Consider the following 17,709-nt stretch of genomic DNA (forward strand, 5'->3'; position numbering starts at 1 on the left):
ATTTGAATCCCAGAAGCAGACAGTGGAGCATGGTGCTTAAACTTAACATGCCCTACAAAATTAGTTGGGGTGCAAGCTACAAGGATGTAGCTACGCTGTGAATGGCTCCAGACATCATTTGCAGTTAACCAAGCTATATTTGGACTGTTTTCCACTGCACAACGTACAGCATGTCCTATGTCTGTGCAATCCGTAGCTTAATGTGACCTTACTCGATTGGCCTCTAGACCACACAACGATACTACTCATAAATACCAGGGAAATAAATGATCACTAAACACTCTTGATATATTTGCTTAGCATGGAACAGCAATACTAATACATACAGCAGCACAATACAAGCAGATTCTGATGTACGCTATATAGTTTTAACAAAACGGCCTTGATCCAGACATTTCTGGCTCCATCTTCTACTGTCTTTCTTCATTTTGCAGTTACATTATGGGGTACTTTAGATTTGAGGTAGCTTTGGTCTAATATTAAAATAAACTTAGAAAAAAGTCTAGTTTATTAGCAACCTTTGGAGAACTGCTGTGTGAATAATGATTTCATTAAAAATAAATAAATCACTGAATAGATAGAACAAACCATTTTTGTTCCAGTCTTCATATTCTGTACTGCAAAACAAATACAAATCTCTGAAATTCCTCCTCGTAATTCCTCAGCTGCCTACTTTCTTATGCTTTAAGTTTATAAACAATTGATTTTGAAAAACTAGCATCACAAAATAGGAAACTTTAGAATTCTGTGGATGTCCTTCTTATGATAAAGTACTTGAGTTCTTTGGCAGAAACAGGTGAAGTAAATTCAGATGTGACAGAGGTCTCACCAAAAATTAAATGCTGGTACCGAATATAGCAACATTTCTTATGACCTCACCTGAAGGGAGGTTACAGGACAGAAAATAATGGCAAAGGAAAACTACTGTTACTTCATTTAGCTGAGATCTAGTGAACATCACAAACTGTCCCCATTCTTATTGAGTATTAGAACGGAGCTGAGAAGTTGCGACCAGGACTTGGTGTTAGAAAGCCACTGTAAGATTTTCTCCCACAATTTTACAGTTAGAGTAGGAAGAGAAAAGGGAATGAACTGGGAAGAACTTTTACAGTGGGTCATAAAACTGCTGTTAAATCTGTGGGTGGTATTTGCTAACAGTATAGTCTGAAGTGGCAAAAGAGAGAACTGATGAGGAAGGGGTATGAAGAGAAAAAAAAGAAGAGCAAGAATGTCAAGAAGGAAGCGCATGTGGCAGGCACTGAAGTGAAGCTGAAGGGCCTGTAAAAAACAATTCTTAAAAAGAAAACAATGTTGAAGGTAAAACTGTGAGGGGAGGAGGAGGCATCATGGGATGATATTGTCAGATAATTCTTGCTGAACTGCTTCAGTAGCTGCATGTGCCAACCTTGAGCTTCAGACAGCAGAATGACTGCCTGTTAGAACAGTTTAGTTTGGTTCAAGGTGAATCCTGTGTACATTTTCAGGATGTTTTATCTTCACCTGTCTTCAAATACAAAAGAAAGGCAGTGTCAGCTTCTGTTCCAGCTTTAAAATGTTTGCTATTGATAAACTTTTGTTAGTCATCTTTGGATAAGACTAAAGAAAAAAAAACAGATAAAAGAAAAAAAATGCAGTCATTATTAGAATTTCATGTATATAAAGTTATGTCTATGATTTACCACATACTTTTCAGGCATAGGAAAAATTATATTCTTCTCCTCAAACATCAAAGAGATTAAGACACACAGCTTGCAGCAGAAGCCAACAGAAAGAGAAAAAAAAAAAAAAAAGGAGTAAGAGTTTATAGCTTTGCTAGGAAAGAAGTGTTTTGAAATACTTTAAAGTTCTTAGACAGTGTGAACTTGGGAAGATGTTGTTTGATATCCTGAGTGTCTTATCTGGACTAGTAACCTGTTCTCTTCCCTGGACTTACAAGACTCAGATCAGCTCAATGCGCAGGCATTGGCTCCTGCAGGGTTTTTTTCTCTAGATCATTACTCAGTATCTCACCTTTTCCTTGCCAAACTCATTTAGTACTGAGGCAGGACTCTTTTGCATATCATCCTTGGCTTTGAGTCTTTGAGAACGGTGACACTTGAAATTAAGCCCATGATGCCAGGGCTTGATGCTTTGCTGTCTGCTGTCATTAATGATCAATCTGGGTACATGTTAAACAATAGCCACTGTGCAAGTGATCGAAAGCAGTTTTGCTAATGGAGATATTTTGGTTGTTTAGAATAGCATTTAATCTAAAAGATAATTACTGTTGTCTTCTTCATTATGTAACTAGAATCTATGGAAAGAGAATTGTGTCACATCAATCAGTAACATACAACTGGGTGGTAGAAACTGGGTTGATCTAGACAGACAAAAATAACTTTGGGAGGAGAGGAGGAAGGCTATGGATCATGTGCTGGTTTGTTTAATGTTGACCTAACTCTATGGCAAAGAGTTTAACAGGTTCCAGTAAGGACTTGCTCCCAGCATGTACAGCTGTAATTACTGTGGGAGGGTTAGAAGTCCCTATGTCTTCATAGGCTTTGTGCAGTGTCTGTTCATCAAAGACTTCCCGAGCATCCTTCCAGAGCCTGTTGTTAATAATTAAAAACAAAAAGAGTGATGTGTTACACTGGGTAGAAAACAGGGCATCTGAGGTTTCACTGAAGAAGCTAGTGCAGCTTGCAAGTAGAAAGAAACCAAAAACATGTGGCCCACAATGCTCTAAATGATTTCGTTCTTTGTATACTCCTATAAATGAAGGTTGTGGGATTTTCTTCTTTTACGTGCTAATTTTGTATGCTTACTCATGGCTTTTGAGAGGTGGTCACATTCCTCAGAGGTTCAAACTGTCAGAGGACAAATTTACTGAAGACTATTCCATTGAGTATTATTAAACTCAATGATACCATCTTGAGTACAGGGTGTTCCTCGGCCACAACTTCTCGGAGAGTTACAGAGCATTCATGCTTGTCTTGTTTACCTTCCTTCTTTGGCAACTATTATTAGTGTTGCATTTTCACCCAAATGCTCACCTTTAAATAAACCTCTCCTCCCTCCCATTAGAGACATTCCCCCAACACACTTCCTTCCCAGATAGACGGGGATTGGGAAATAGATTTAGGAGTAATCAGAGAATAACAAATGAAAAGAAATGGCCTCAAGGTGCACCAGGGGAGGTTTAGGTTTGATATTAGGAAAAACTTAAGATGTGTAGATGTGGTGCTTAGGGACACTGTTTAGTAGCGGGCCTGCAGAGTTAGGTTTACAGCTGGATTCGATGATCTTAAGGGTCGTTTCCAACTTAAATGATTCTATGACAAAAGAGAGGAATGAGGACAAATAGCATAGAGCACTCCGCCTATCAATCACCATTCGTGGAGCAAGAACCCTGTCTGATCCATCACATCTGCTCTCACGTGTACCTGCACAGCCCTACCAAGGTAAGTTAGATTTTGTTTTTCTCAGGAATGGTAATATTTTGTTTTTCCAAGCAGATCAGTTGATTTAGTAGCACAGGGGCAGTAAACGCTTCCCCCAGCCTGCAGCAGGCACTGCAAAACAGGCAAAATATGAAAGCAGCAGTGTGAATCTCCATTGCTTTTGACACTCGATTAAACAGCTGAGAGCAATAGTAACTGTGCAACAGGAAAATGGTGTCATTAAAGGGTGAAAGACAAGCAATCGTAACTGCAAGCAAAGCGTCACAAGGAATCTCTCTGAAGTCCGTAATTTTGGACACTATGTATCTACAGCAGCTTGCTCCCACGGTAGTTTTGCGGTCTCACAGGTGAATCGCAGACTTAAAGAGGTCAGAAACACAGCGGATCCAGTCTGCCGCGGGTCTCTGTGCTCTACAGATGGAGTCTGATGTCACACGCAGGTTTTTTCAGGGCAGAGCGCCAGGGCACCCAACCACCAGTCTGTTTATTGCGCGTGTAAGCCGCGAATCCAAGCTGCCCTGCCGCCGGAGTGACGGGAGAGTTCCTTCCCCCGTCCGAACCTTTCTCCTCCTGTCAGCGACACGATGGCGCGGTAAGCGGGGACCCGACGGACGCGGCCTCTGCTAAGGGGGAAGCGGCAGCGGCGGCTCCCGGGACGGGGTCGGCAGAGAACTGTCAAGAGCTGCCCGAAACCTGGCGGCGGTGGCGGAGGAGGAGGAGAGGGAGAGGGAGAAGAGAGGCGGAGAGGGAGAAGAGAGGCGGAGAGGGAGAAGAGAGGCGGAGACGTCAGCAGCTGCATCGCTGCTCGGGACCTCCCCTGCCGTCTGGGGGCCGCTGCTCCGCCCCGTTCGCCCGCCCGGCCCGCGGCTGCCGGGAGCGGCTCCATGCGCTTGGGCTGCCAGTGCGCAGCCGCGGCAGAGCTCAGCCGGGGAGGAGGAAGCGGCGCGGAGTGAGGGGAAGGAGGCCGAGGCCGACGGAGGTGGCGGTGGCTCATGGCTACGCGAACGGGCGGACGGATGAGGCGCGGCTGTGGGGGTCGCTAGCGCTTCCCGAGGCGGCAGCTCCGGTGGGCGAGGGGACGAGGCGCAGCCGGGCCCTCTTGCGGCGGCAGCTCCGGCTCTGAGTCGGGGCCGCGGCGGTGGCAGGTCCTGCTCCTCGTCGCCTCCCTGTGGGCTGGTGTTATGGCCCCTTGGGGGAGCGCAGAAGGCTCCCCGGCTTGGAGGTCAGCGCAGCTCCTGCTCCTTGTCGTCTCTTGCTGCGGTAGGTACCGTGGGGGTGACGCCACTCGTCCGCCTCCGTCTCCTGGGCCAGAAGGTGGCCGCCCGCCGCGGGGGAGGGCGAACAAAGCGGCCTTTCTCCCTGCCGGGTTCCGCCGGCGCGGCTGTCCCGGCCGGCCGTGGGGTCCCTCATCTCGCCCCGCGCGTCCCGGGACTGCAGCTTTCCCCGCGGCTGCCCTGACAGTGTCCCCATCGTCCCCCGTGCATGGCGGCCGCTCCGAACTCGGCGGCTCCACGTCTCGCTCCTGTTTTGTTTTGTTTTTTTTTTTTTTGTTTAATATCTGTGGGGGTGGGCGGAAATCTCAGGGAAGTCCTTAAAACTGGGGCTGGGATTTGGCCCAGCAGCCCTCGGCTTTCTTACTCGCAGATGCACGTTGCCGGGAACTCCGGACTTGGCGTGGGGCCGCGCAAACAAACCAGCCCCAAATCCTCTGAGTCACGAATAATCGCAGGCTGTGGATAATGGGGATGCCTGGGAGATGTTCCACGTCCGGCCTTGTGTCTGGGGGCAGGGCGCGCCCCTCAGGGGGCACCGGGCTGGCGCTGTGTGATGAGTTTGTGACACATCAGCACAGGCCTTGGAGCTCTTCCAGGGACCTTTGCTTCTGCTGAGCCTGCTCTCTGTTCAGACCCGAATGGCATTTCATTTATGATTATAAACCCACCTTTGCAGTGACCTGCTAACAAAAAATGTTTGTGCAGATGTGTTAGGGAATGTGCTTGCGTTGGTTTTACACTACATAAGTATATAGACACGACAGACCAAAACACAGACAATGAGAGTCCTTGAGTGTTTCTCAGCGTTGTGTTTGTTTTATGAAACTATGAGTATAGGTTGTGTCCGTGGGCCCCCAGTGCCAGAAGCAGCGTTTGGCACAGAGCTGGGCATATCCCTTGCTCTGAGGAGGACAGCAACAGGGCCCTGGTTTAGCAGTTTCTGAAGTAGTTGCTTTAAAACACATTATTGAGCATATGAAATTGGAATCTCTTCTACTGTTTTGGAAAACAAACTCGAGTCTGGAACATCAAGGTATTTCTGCTTTGTACATGCAAAGGGCTTTGTCCAGCACATGCCAGTGCTGCAAAGATCAATGCCAACTCAAAGCTAAATGTACCACGTAAATTTGTAAGAATGTTTCCTGTCTCATTTACATGAGAAGAAGTAATGTAAGCTTCTTCAGAGCTACAGTTGCACCAGTATCTGTAACTGAATAGCTGTGCTGGTGTAGTTTAATTTTTGAGGGGGGACCTACTTGCATGAACAGTGGGGTACTGACCAATCTTTTAAATGCACACAAAGTCAAGGAAAAGAGTTTAAATATCTATAAAGACTGTTAAAAGTTTGGGTATGTTAAAAGCTAAGTTGAAAACACAACTGGAAAGGAGCTGGCTAGTGAAGAACTGGTAGAGAAAATCTCAGGTCTGGATAGATTAAGTTATCCTCATGTTTGCATACTTAATGTACTTGAGAAATTTGATTTCTGTGCAGAGGTTTTTAATGAACTCCATGTATTTATCATACTCATCACAGAATTGAAGTAAAAAGACAAAATGATAATTGTGATATACCTCATCAGCCTCATTGGTAGTTGGATTCAGATCATGATGTACTTAAACAGTACTGTCAGCATTTACTCTATCAAAATTAAAACCACAGCACAATCTTTAGTTAGAGAATAAAACAATCAAGTAAAATTCTTGCTGAATAACACTTTTTGTAGACTTTTAATCAAGGCTGTCCAGAGTTAAACCAAGAATGAAGTTTCCATAAGTTTCTCTGCTTTGCTGAGAAACATATCATCATCCGTTATCGCCACTGCTGGGAAGCAGAAGCTGCTTCTGATTCCGATCAGTGTGCTGCCTCATCCTCATGAGGGATTACTTTCTCCTAACACTTTTTGTTGCAAACGTCTGAAGTCCTGACCAGTTGCACTGCTTGCAGGAAGGGAACTTTCTCCTGCCCAGGCTAGAGCATCCAAAATGAAAGCAAGCATTGGCTGAGTAGCGTAGCCCTGTCTCTAGCTGTTATTTGGTTTGTTTGTTTCTTTTGGGAGAAGGAAGTGGGAACTATGTTATACTAAAGCATTTTATCTCCTTGTAAAACTGCTTTTAGCTCTTCTAAAATAAACTAATATGGGCATGAATTTGATCAAGGCAGTGCTGACAGCAAAGCTCTGGTCTGTGATGTTGATCCTGAGCAGAGCCTTGTATATATCATGATATTGTGTGTTAAGGCTTTGAATACAGTAGGCAGCACTCAAGGTAAATGCATAGTTGGAAAAGCAGTGGTTGCTTTCCATTATGGAAAGCATCACTGGTTGCTTTCCATTATACAGTTCAACAGCTAAAATGTCTAGAATTTTCCACTAATTAAAATACTAAATTCACCAAGGCTGATATGTGGGCATTGAGCTCTCAAGAGAGTGTTTCTGTTTCCCTGTACTTAGTGAATTCTTCAAACCTTCCTTCTGATGATGACTATAATTATAAAAATTTGAGAAGGAGGAATACTGATGAGTGAAATATTGGAATAGCACTGACTAAGAGAATTATAGCTCAGTAGCATGTTGGGCAATGGGCTTTTAATATGTCTGGCCTTACTGTTGACTTGGGAGTTTCATATCCAAGAAATAATTGATTGTATGTGTCTATATAATCCTGGCATGGCTTTTACTGGGACAAATGTTAAGACATTTCTGTATATCTCAAAGGTCCTAACAGTTCTCTGATTTCAGAACAACCATGTGGTGCAAAGTTTTTTTTTTGGGGGGGGGGGGGGGGTGGGGATGGAAATGCCTTTTGAGAAATTGGTCCTGTTCTTCGGAGCAATGTTTTTTGAGCCAAAGTTTGATGACTTATTAACTGGAAATCAATCTTAGAATTAGAGTCATTCAGATTGGAAACGACCCTCAAGGTCATCAAGTTCAGCCATTAACCTAACATTGCCACTTCCACCACTGTCCCAGGTCCCTAAAATGCCACATCTACAGGTCTTTTAAATATCTCCATGGATGGTGATTTTAATTATTTTCTTGTTAAAACATGAGCTTAGATTAGAGAACTGAGTTCTTAATGTTATATTCTATTTGATTTTTATTTCACCCTTGGCACAATGGTGGTTCATATCTTGCTGGTACTGTGATAGAGCATTATCAGGAGCAGTTGGAGAGTGATTGGTGTTCCAGAGCAGAGGTTGAGTTATGAAAAGTGTCTGAGGTGTCACAGTGCAAAGCTAGGACTTGCCTGCCTTTGGAATAGAATCCATAAGCATGGGTATTTGGCTTCTTCAGATTTCTGGAAAGTCTTATTTTTGTTAGTCCTAACTATACCTGTCACCCTGATACATTAATTTGAATTTCCGTCCCACTTGAATGGAGGAATACAGAAAAAATTTATAATGTTCTGTACAGTTGGTAGTAGTCAATGCAGTAGCACAGTAAGTAAAATTCTTGCGTTACCAGGTGTAGGACAGCAAGACTGAAACAGTTCAGAGACAGAAAAGGGGGAAGATAGATATCAGTCTTGATCTCGAGGGTGGTGATTGAGTACTCACTGGCTTTAGTAAGTACTTGAAGCACTAATGACTGAGAAACATTAGCAGAGCTCAAAAAATTATTATTCCACAAAACTATAGATGAAACAATGTTTTGTGTAACTACTGAGATTACAGTGCTATTGATGTTATTCTGTCCCATTAAAGAAAGACATATTATACTTACCTAAGCTTTAAAACACTTAGCTTTGGGTTAGAACCATCCCAGGTTTCTGTGGTACAAATGTTGGTTGAAATTACAATGAGACTATATATGTGTGTATGTATATAAATCCTTGTTCATTTCGTTTGAAGGCAAGTAAAATTGTTATGGAAGTTCACTGATCAGGACCTGAATTTTACTTACCTGTCACTTTGCTAATGATGGTATGAGGAAGAATAAATAATTCTTCAGGATCATTCACCTTGTTTGAAAGAATAGCCTGAATCATGTAAGCAAATAAAGTCTGTCAGCCAGTTTATTTGATTTTCTAAAGAAGTTGAACTATAAAGCCAGAACAGATTGTCCTAAAGGAATGGCTTGGCTTAATAAATTGTGGTACTTTAAACTCTTGAATGTCACTCTTCAGTGATACTTTTGTGATATACTGAATAGATATATCTTGCTAAGCCAGAAATCGTTTTATTGGCAAAACTGCTGCATTTAATTTATTAGAAGGGTTTGTAGTGTTTGAAGTGAAAATGCCCTAATTTTAATGCGATAGGAATTTGTATTGTCTAACAAGTTGATCATATGTCAAGTTGTGCAGGTCCATGCACGCTCACCTCTCTGTTCAGAGCCATAGTTAGGTCTGTAGTCAAAGTGAAGTCAAATGGACAACATTTAAAGCAGTGTTCATGTGACGGGAGAAGAAAAAAACCCACATCCTCAACAATCTCATAGCAAACAGAGTTTAATATAAGGTAGTTGACGTGATTGTTATTATGCACTAAATGAGAAAGTCGTCTGCCAGAGGAAGAGCAGAGAGGTACTTGTAGCCAGAATCAGGACAGAAGCCACCTGACTTCATTCCTGTCATCAGAGCAAAGAACATAATTAGCATGGCTTTTTTGGCTGTTTCTGTCATTGCTAGGAGAGAAAGCTCTGCTGGGTGAGTGTTGGAAGGGCCCTGCAGGTTTGTTTGATTCCTTTGCCTTAGTCACTCCTATTTTATATCAAATAGATGTAAACTGCATGGGTATTATTTCAGCTAAGCGCTAAGTATATTGATTTGTATTTGTCCTGACTAAAACTTGCACTTATGGTCAGTCTTGTGGTTCATTAACAGGTCTCAAATTTTTAAACTCAGTGTCCTTGATATATTAAGGGCATTCCTCCACAAATCACTTATCTTTTGCCATAAGCCTCAGTTTCCCAAGCTGTAGACTTAATTTTCATACTTGTTAAATAAAATCCAGTAATTTGCTTACAATTTTTTAAAAAATTCATGAGTACTGTTTGAATTGTGTAAACAGTGTGGTTTTGCTTTCCTAGATGTCTCTGCATTTTCTAGTTTCAGTGTTCCATTTATATTGTCCCAGTTAATGATTATGTTAAATATTGGAACAGCTGAGCTATCTAGCTGGGTATTAATTGAGTGCAGTTTGTCAACAACCTGGAATTTTTTTGGTTTGTATGCAGTTCAGAATTGCTAGCTGTAACATTTTGTGGTATTCATTACTACAGAGGTGTCAGTTGATCAGCAAGATTCAGCCTACTTGGTTTATATGGTTGTAAGAAAACACCGGGTACCAATGCATTTGATGCCATGGAAGTTGGTTGTAGATCCAAGTTCCTGTGTTTGTCCCCTAAGTAGAAGTAGTGGTTTATAGCAGGCTATATGAAACTGTACTCTAAAGAATTGTGCTCTTCTGATTACTTTTTTGTTTCTACACTTGATTTTTTGCTGCAGTTGTTATTTTACTAATGTTTTATTGCACAGAGGTTTACAGTTGCATTGAAATATGTAGTATTGATTTTTGTATGTATGTTTTAAACTACTAAATTTGGCATAATTGACAGATCAGTGCAAATTCTGTCAAAAGCACTATTGTAAATTGTGGTTCAGACTTGTTTCTCTGAACAGATGCTTTAAATTAGGAATTTGGATATACTATAACTTTTGCTACATTGTTAATGTGCTGATGTTTTTTTTGTGTGTGTGTTTTTTTTTGTTTTGTTTTTAGCAAGGTAGGCATATTTAGTAAGTATCTGCTAGATTTCTTTTATTCTGTTTGACAGTCTGAGTTTTAGGTTATGAGGGAATTCCTGTTTAGTTTTTAATCTGTTTTACGAGGAACACTTTTAGAATGTTCCCGCCCTGACTTGTTACTGGATCAAAAGTAAGTTAGCAAGCAAGAATTAAAAAACCCCTCCCCCCAGTTAAGAAAGCTTAAGCAGAGCATGTTTTAAAGGGGAGGGGGGGAAGTCATATGAAAACAGTTGGTTTAGTAGCTCAGATTGTCGTAAGATGGTCTGTCTTTTCATTTAAGCCCTTGTGACTTGCCAGTACTTTCCCAGATACCTTTAGTTGGTAGCGGAATTCTTTGACGTGCAAGAAAGCTGAACTTGCTTGCTCTTAGTGAACTATAAACTTTCCACAAAGCAGTGAAAGTGAACTGGTCGTGTTTCTCTGTAAGTGGAAGTACACTTGAGCTATGTGTTAGAATGTGAACTGCATGTTTTCACCTGTCTGATTCTGTGTCTGTAACTCATTACTACCTTTCCCTTAACATCTAAGGAGTTTCCTTTGCTAAGTGGAAGCCCCCCGGGACTGACTGAGTAACTGATTGCAGCCAGAAAACAGTAAAGTGATCCTCTAGCAAGCAGTGTAAGTACACTGGCATGTGGTGGAAATCTATAATGAAGTTGCATGTGTTTAAAAGTTAGGAAGAAGTGACTCTTCTAGAGGTTTCTGTAACTTGGTTTTATTATTCCAGCTTTGTGTGAACCTGTTGAGAGATGTAGATAGGTCTCTGAGAGCGCAGGTTGTGCGAATAGTTCTTTTATGGAACTCCTGGTCATTTAAGGAACTGTTCCTTCAGAAAGAACTTTTGAGTAACTGAAGATAAGCAGTTTAGAACAGAAAATGGAAGTTTTGCTCATGCATCTTGTAGAGGGAAGGCATGCACTTATGTTCATGTCCTCTGGCTTCTGGAATTCAGCTGTATATGAATTTTTGTAAGACTTTAGTATCTTTTTCTCACACTTTACAAAGTATATTAGAATCCAGTAAATTGGTATACCCTGGTAGGGTGTTTTCCTTCTATGAAGTTGTATTTTGAGTAACAGACATTAAAGCTTCAATTATGGATATTGCAGTAACTGGGGCTGAGGCAGATTAAGACACGGGTCACATGCAGTAGAAAAATCCACATATACATGTTCCTCTTATCACATAAAGTAGAGGCTTTAACCCACCCCTCCTGTTCTGTACGTCATACTCCACAGAGTCGCTTCAAACATAGAATTATTCTAGAGTCCTGATTAATGTTCTATTTTATTCATAATACTGTTGCATTTACTCCAGCCTGCTGTTCAGCATGGGGAGGGAACACAGGTCAGCAGGAGAGCACCTGAACAGCAGCACAAAGGAATTCCAGCCACTCCAGCCAGTAAGTTGGCTTCATCAGGAGCCCAACTCAAATGCCTGTATGCAAACATGCATTGCATGGAGAATAAGTAAGAGTTAGAGGCATGTGCATGCCTGCAGGGCTGTGATCTTACTGTCATCACATAGACCTGGTGAGATGGCTCCTATGACTGCAGTGTTGGAAGGATAGAGGGTTTTTAGGAAGGTCAGGCAGGGGAGACGAGGAGGTGCTGTGGTCTTCTATGTCAGTGACCAGCTGGAGTGCATGGAGCTTTATTTGGGGATCGATGAGGAATTGACTGAGATCTTACAAGTCAGGATTAAAGGGAGGACAGGGAATATAATGCTGAGGGTCTGCTACAGGCCATCAGACCAGGAAGACTGAGTGGATGAGGGCTTCTATAGACAGATGGGAGCAGCGTCATGTTCACAAGTCCTGGTCTTCAGCCACCCTATTATGTGTTGGAGGGACAGCGCAGCAAGGTCTGAGTAATCCAAGAGATTCCCGCAATGCACTGATAGTCGTTTCTTCCTCCCAGGTGATGGAGGAGTCAACAAGGAAAGGTGTTGTGCTGGATTGTTCTTGCCAACAAGAAAGGTCTGGTGTGGAATGTCAAACTCCAGGGCAGCCTTGGCAGCATGTGGCTGTGAAGGAGTTTGAGAACCTTAGGGCTACAAGGATGGTAGACAGCCAGCTTGCAACCCTGGACTTCAGGAGAGCAGACTTTGTTTTCTTCAAGGATCTGTTTGGTAGAGTACCATGCAATAAAGTCCTGGAGGGCAAGAGGGGCCAAGAAAGCTGACAGAGCTGGGCTTGTTCAGCCTGGAGATGAGAGGGCTCCAGGGAGAATTTACAGCAGCCTTCCAGAAACTAAAGGGGCATATAAGAAAGTTGGGGAGATTTTTACAAGGGCATATAGTGATAAGACAAAGGGTAATGGCTTTAAACTGAAAGAGTGTAGATATAGATAAGATATAGAGAAGTTCATTACTGTGAGGCCAGTGGGGCACAGGAATGGGCTGTCCTGAAAAGTTGTGGATGCTGTGTTTAAGGCCAGGTTGGATGGGGCTTTGAGCAACCTGCTTTAGTGGAAGGTGTCCCTGCCCAGGGATTTAACTCAAAATGTGTGTCAAAACCATATGGAAATAATTTGTGACTGGTCTTAGGAGAGTACATAATTACTTTTTTCTACAGCTGATAATAAAAGTATGGAGACAGAACATTTCTTCTTTCAATAACGTAAACATCAGTTTAAATTTTCTGAAAGAGGTGCCTGTTGATGATGAAGGAAGATGAATGATAAAATCATCAATCATGTTTCTTGATGACAGTGTCATGCAGCTGGAAGTACTGACTGGGACGTATTTGGGTAGTTTTGTACCTAAAGTACCTAAAGGTACTGAAAGGGCAACCAGTTCTGTGGCAGAAGTTCAGCTAGTGTCTGTTGTTAGAGATACTCGTGAAGGCTGGAGAGCTGGCATGGCAAGGGAGGGAAAGACTGGGATGTCTTGGGAAGGCATATTCACTGCAAAAGACGGCAGGACCGTTCTTTGTTGTGGAAGAGCAAGCCATGCCATCTGGAAGGGCAGCTATTGTTTAAGAGGCTGTGCAAGTGCAAGGGAGGAAGGGAACCAATACTCTTATTTTAAGGGTTGTTATGGTTGCTGACTGAGCATCTAATCAATCTTAAATCTAGCTTAATCTAACTTAAAGAGTTACTCTTTAAGAGTTACCAGGAAGCAATAGAAGGGGGATGAGTGCAGTGGGAGCTCAGAAATCACAAGGTCTCTCTCAGGCTTTCTAAGTATTCTTAGGCAGGGAGATGTTACAGAAACATTAGATTCTTGCATTTTACCTGTACTTTAAAAAATAAGTGGATGAACAAACAACCATTTTTGAACATTTTGTAGCTTGGTGTATGGCTGTTGTCAGTGTTTTGAAACATCTTTTTTTGGGATGCTGTTGTGTGTTCCTCTTCCTGGCTGAGCCTGGCATTTGGCAATTGTGCACTCTCAAGCAGCTCTACTGCTGGATGTGCCTGAGGGCTGTCGGCTTCTTGAGTCCAGCTACTACTGACCTCCCTGTTGCGGCTGATCCAGCTAATGCTGTTTCTAGTGCCTGTTGCCTAGGTGTTGTCTAGTTTGTCTCATCCAGTCCCTGATTTTGGATTATCTGTTGTCTGTCATCTGTGCACACTGTAACAGAACTTCAGTGGTGTCACAGTTCTCATGTAAATAATAATCTAATGTACTAAAGCTAAGTAGTAATGTTACTAATCCCTCGTAAAGTCCACAATACTTTTTAGTTTTCTTCATCCGTTGTGGAAATTTGGGACAGTACTGCCTGTGCAGTCCTTTTGCCTTTACACAGTAGATGAATAAGGCTTGGGAGAAAGACTATACCTCTGTCCTCTTGCCTCAGTGAGGAACACAGTCTGCTTTCTCCACTGTCTGTTGGAACCACACAGCTTGCGTGTGGTGCCTTTGGAGTCCATGATGGACTTCCTTGGAATAAGAGGTCCTGTGTTCTAAATGTGCAGACTAGGAGGAGCAGCAGTGCTGCAAACTGTCCTATGCAGTGACATCCCCCAGGGATGACTCCTTTGCAAGTCAGGTCTGCCCAGAATGAAAGTTAGGGTCATGGCTGGGGAGCTGAGAAACACACCCCACACCCCCCTGTATTCCTGAGAGAAAGTTCTAGGAGTGCTTAATAATGACTTTTTGGAATGAGTATTATGAAATACTGAATTGTACATCTGTCTTAAAATGTTAATTAAAAGCATGGAGGGCAGGAAGGTGTATGTGGGAACTGAGTGAGTCTATATTTGAATCTCTTTCACCAGTTTTCTGGAACTGTCTGTAGTTTGTGGCTTTACAAAGGATGTGGATGTGAACTCTGAATACAGCCAGTTGAAGCATGGGACATGAAGGAATTAAACATAAAATGCAATAGCTTTCAGAACTGATTAATGACCAAAATAAAGCTGAATTTAAATTTTTAATCTGAGATCAGGCTTGCTGACCATACTGCACATTTGGGAGCCAGTAAAGTGCTCAAAGCACTTAATTTGAAATAAGTGTGCACGGTTTATCAAGTGTGTGTGTTATTCAAGTAAAATGATCACATCAAACAGTTTTTTTCAAGGGAGATGAGTTGCTCTGATGAGAAGGTCTGAACTAGATTTAAAATTGTGAGCTGTTGAACATGGTTCATAAATTATTCCTGTGAACTTAAGGATCATGCCGTCATAGTCTCACTAAGCAAATCTCTCATGCCTGTACTGAAATGCTGTGTAGTTTGATAAATTTTTGAAGTGTCTGCAGATAATTTATGTAGACATGTAAACGGAGCCTGTGTTCTGCTTATGGGGTTTTGTTGTTTTGGGTCTACTTTTCTCCCTATTTCTCCCTAGATCTGGAATTTTGCTGTTAAACAGGAAGGACATGTACTTAAATGAGTGATATACTTCATTATATAAAGGCACATAAATAGAAATTTGAGTATGTAGGCATTATGTCTGACATTGATCTTGTACTTGTCACCATACTATGTCACATTTTTTGCTATTTTAGAATTCATTGCCTCCATTTAAAAAGGGTGTAGGAGCAAGCACTGAATTTTGTTAGCAGGTTGGCTTTTAATAGAGTAGAATGTCTGCCTGTAGATGTAATTTTTTACCCTTTATTTTACAGCTCAATTAGTGCATTGAAGCCTAATGTAACCATTTTTCTCTTCAAGCTACATTCCTTAAAAAGGAAACCCACAGCTATTTGAGCCTTGGAACCTTTCTGTAGCAGCACAGAGTAAAGCATTCCCTGTTCTACCATAGTCATTATTATTTAAAAAAATAAATATTATCAAGTACTATATTCTTCAGTTAAACCTATCAAGAGATAGGATTTGTGTAGTTCTGTCATTAATCCACAACTTTGTTTCCTAAGCCAAGACTAACTTTCTGTGTACTTAACTAGGGTTGTCTCCTGTTAGATTTGCAGACTTGCCTTAGCCATTCCGAAGTGAAGTTAATCATTGACTTCATCCATAATTCTGTGTCAGCAGAAGTTGACAAAATCAAGGTAATCTTAGGTTTTCCAATGTGCATATGATTTAGTGTATGTACTGCTAAGTTTTGTGGATGCTAGGTATGTGTATATATATATTTGAAAGGGGGAGTGTGGAATTTTAATCATGCCCAGCCTTGACTTTGCTGTGCTTTGTTGTGATTGGTTTAAATTTTACTGCTGGCATCAGTAAGATTAAAGTCAGACTTTAGTGATAGGATGAGGGGTAATGGGTTAAAACTTAATTTTACTGTTCAGCCTGGGGAAGAGAAGGCTGTGTGGAGACCATAGCAGCCTTCCACTATCTGAAGGGGGGCTATAGGGATGCTGGGGAGGGACTATTCATTAGGGACTGTAGTGATAGGACAATAGGTAACGGGTTAAACTTAAACAGGAGAAGTTTAGATTGGATATAAGGAAGAAGTTCTTTACTGTAAAGGTGGTGAGGCACTGGATGGGCTGCCCAAGGAAGTTGTGAATGCTCCATCCCTGGTGGTATTCAAGGCCAGGTTGGACAGAGCCTTGGGTGACATAGTTTAGTATGAGGTGTCCCTGACTATGGCAGGGGGGTTGGAAGTAGATGATTTTAAGGTTCTTTCCAACCCTAACTATTCTATGATACTATGAAAATGAATTGCTTTTAAAAATGTATAAAAATTATCTGCAGTTTGATAATCAGAATCCATGAAATTAACTTTAGACCTTAGAAACTCTCAGTGGTGTATTTAATAATTCAAAATTATCTTTATAAAAAGGTGCATTTGAAAGTTTTACCCACCCAGAATTATGGTACAGCATGTATCTCCTTTGTAGGAGGTCCACATTAGAAACCTATACAGTCTGTTTTGCTTTGAGAGGACAAAAGCCAACAGGCATGCCATATGTACCATCACTTTTAGCTGCAGCACGTCTAGCAGTTACCTTCCGGGGACTGAGCTGGCTAAAATACTTCTAGTGAATACACATCTCTTGAGAAATCACATTATCTTGGTGCCCCAACACTGGTAATGACAGAATCCATGTAAAAATTGTCTTGTAATGTCAATGCTATGTTTCTTAGTACTTCTGCAGATGATCCAGAAAGCAAAATCAAGTAAATAGTCAAGTGGGTAACAATCAGTGGTGAATATAAACATTTGAATGAATGAATGAATGAATAAGAATTTGCAAGTATTCTGTCTTCACAGTATCTAATTTATCACAAATGAACCTTGCTCTTCAGTTTTGCAGTCTATAGCAACTTGAAAGTACTTAATTTTAGAAGATAATATGTATATGCTATCAATAAAAGATGAGGAATGGAAAACTCTGATACCATGAAATACTCCAGATTTGTTTTATACTTCTTTCCCAGAACTGTACCTCTTGTAATGATACCCTCTTCCTTTTTGAATAGCCAACACACAGCGAAACCAACGTCCTCAAACTGTGGCTTATTATTATTATTCATTAGGTAGAGTTGCCAGTAAGGAATTGTAAGGGATGTAATCTGCTTTCATCAATGCACAAGTGTAATAATGCTTTTCATGCAAATTGAAAAGAAGCTGCATCCGAAAGAATACGACTGCCTGTCAAGTTTGGTAAATGGTATTAACATAAAAACTAGTATCTTTTTCACAAAGCTATTTTTCAAAGTATTCTTCACCCCTTTCTTCAGAAAGTCATTTTGTTTTATTTCATACACAGGTTGAATCTAAATGTCCAAACAAACAGCTGCTGTTTGAGTTTTTTTCCCAAGTTGGCTATTACTTTGTATGTGGCATCTCTTTGTAAAAGAATACTTGCACATCAAGCAGTGACTTGCT

At 41.5% G+C, this 17,709-nt stretch overlaps 1 protein-coding gene across 2 annotated transcripts in view; it reads left to right on the forward strand.

Annotated features, from left to right (window-relative positions):
- Nucleotides 1-4,430: 4,430 nt before the first annotated feature.
- LRP12 (LDL receptor related protein 12) overlaps nucleotides 4,431-17,709 on the forward strand; it is a 53,988-nt gene continuing 40,709 nt past the window's right edge. For both annotated transcript variants that reach the window (XM_061447890.1, XM_061447891.1), the window contains exon 1: nucleotides 4,431-4,700. In XM_061447890.1, the coding sequence (XP_061303874.1) occupies nucleotides 4,622-4,700 (79 nt within the window). In that variant the 5' untranslated portion in view covers nucleotides 4,431-4,621. The remainder of the gene's footprint in view (nucleotides 4,701-17,709) is intronic.

Source organism: Pezoporus flaviventris, unplaced genomic scaffold, assembly GCF_033815535.1.
Source record: "Pezoporus flaviventris isolate CSIRO_AGI_PZ_B2104156 unplaced genomic scaffold, CSIRO_AGI_Pfla_v1 ptg000007l, whole genome shotgun sequence".
NCBI lineage: Eukaryota > Metazoa > Chordata > Aves > Psittaciformes > Psittacidae > Pezoporus > Pezoporus flaviventris.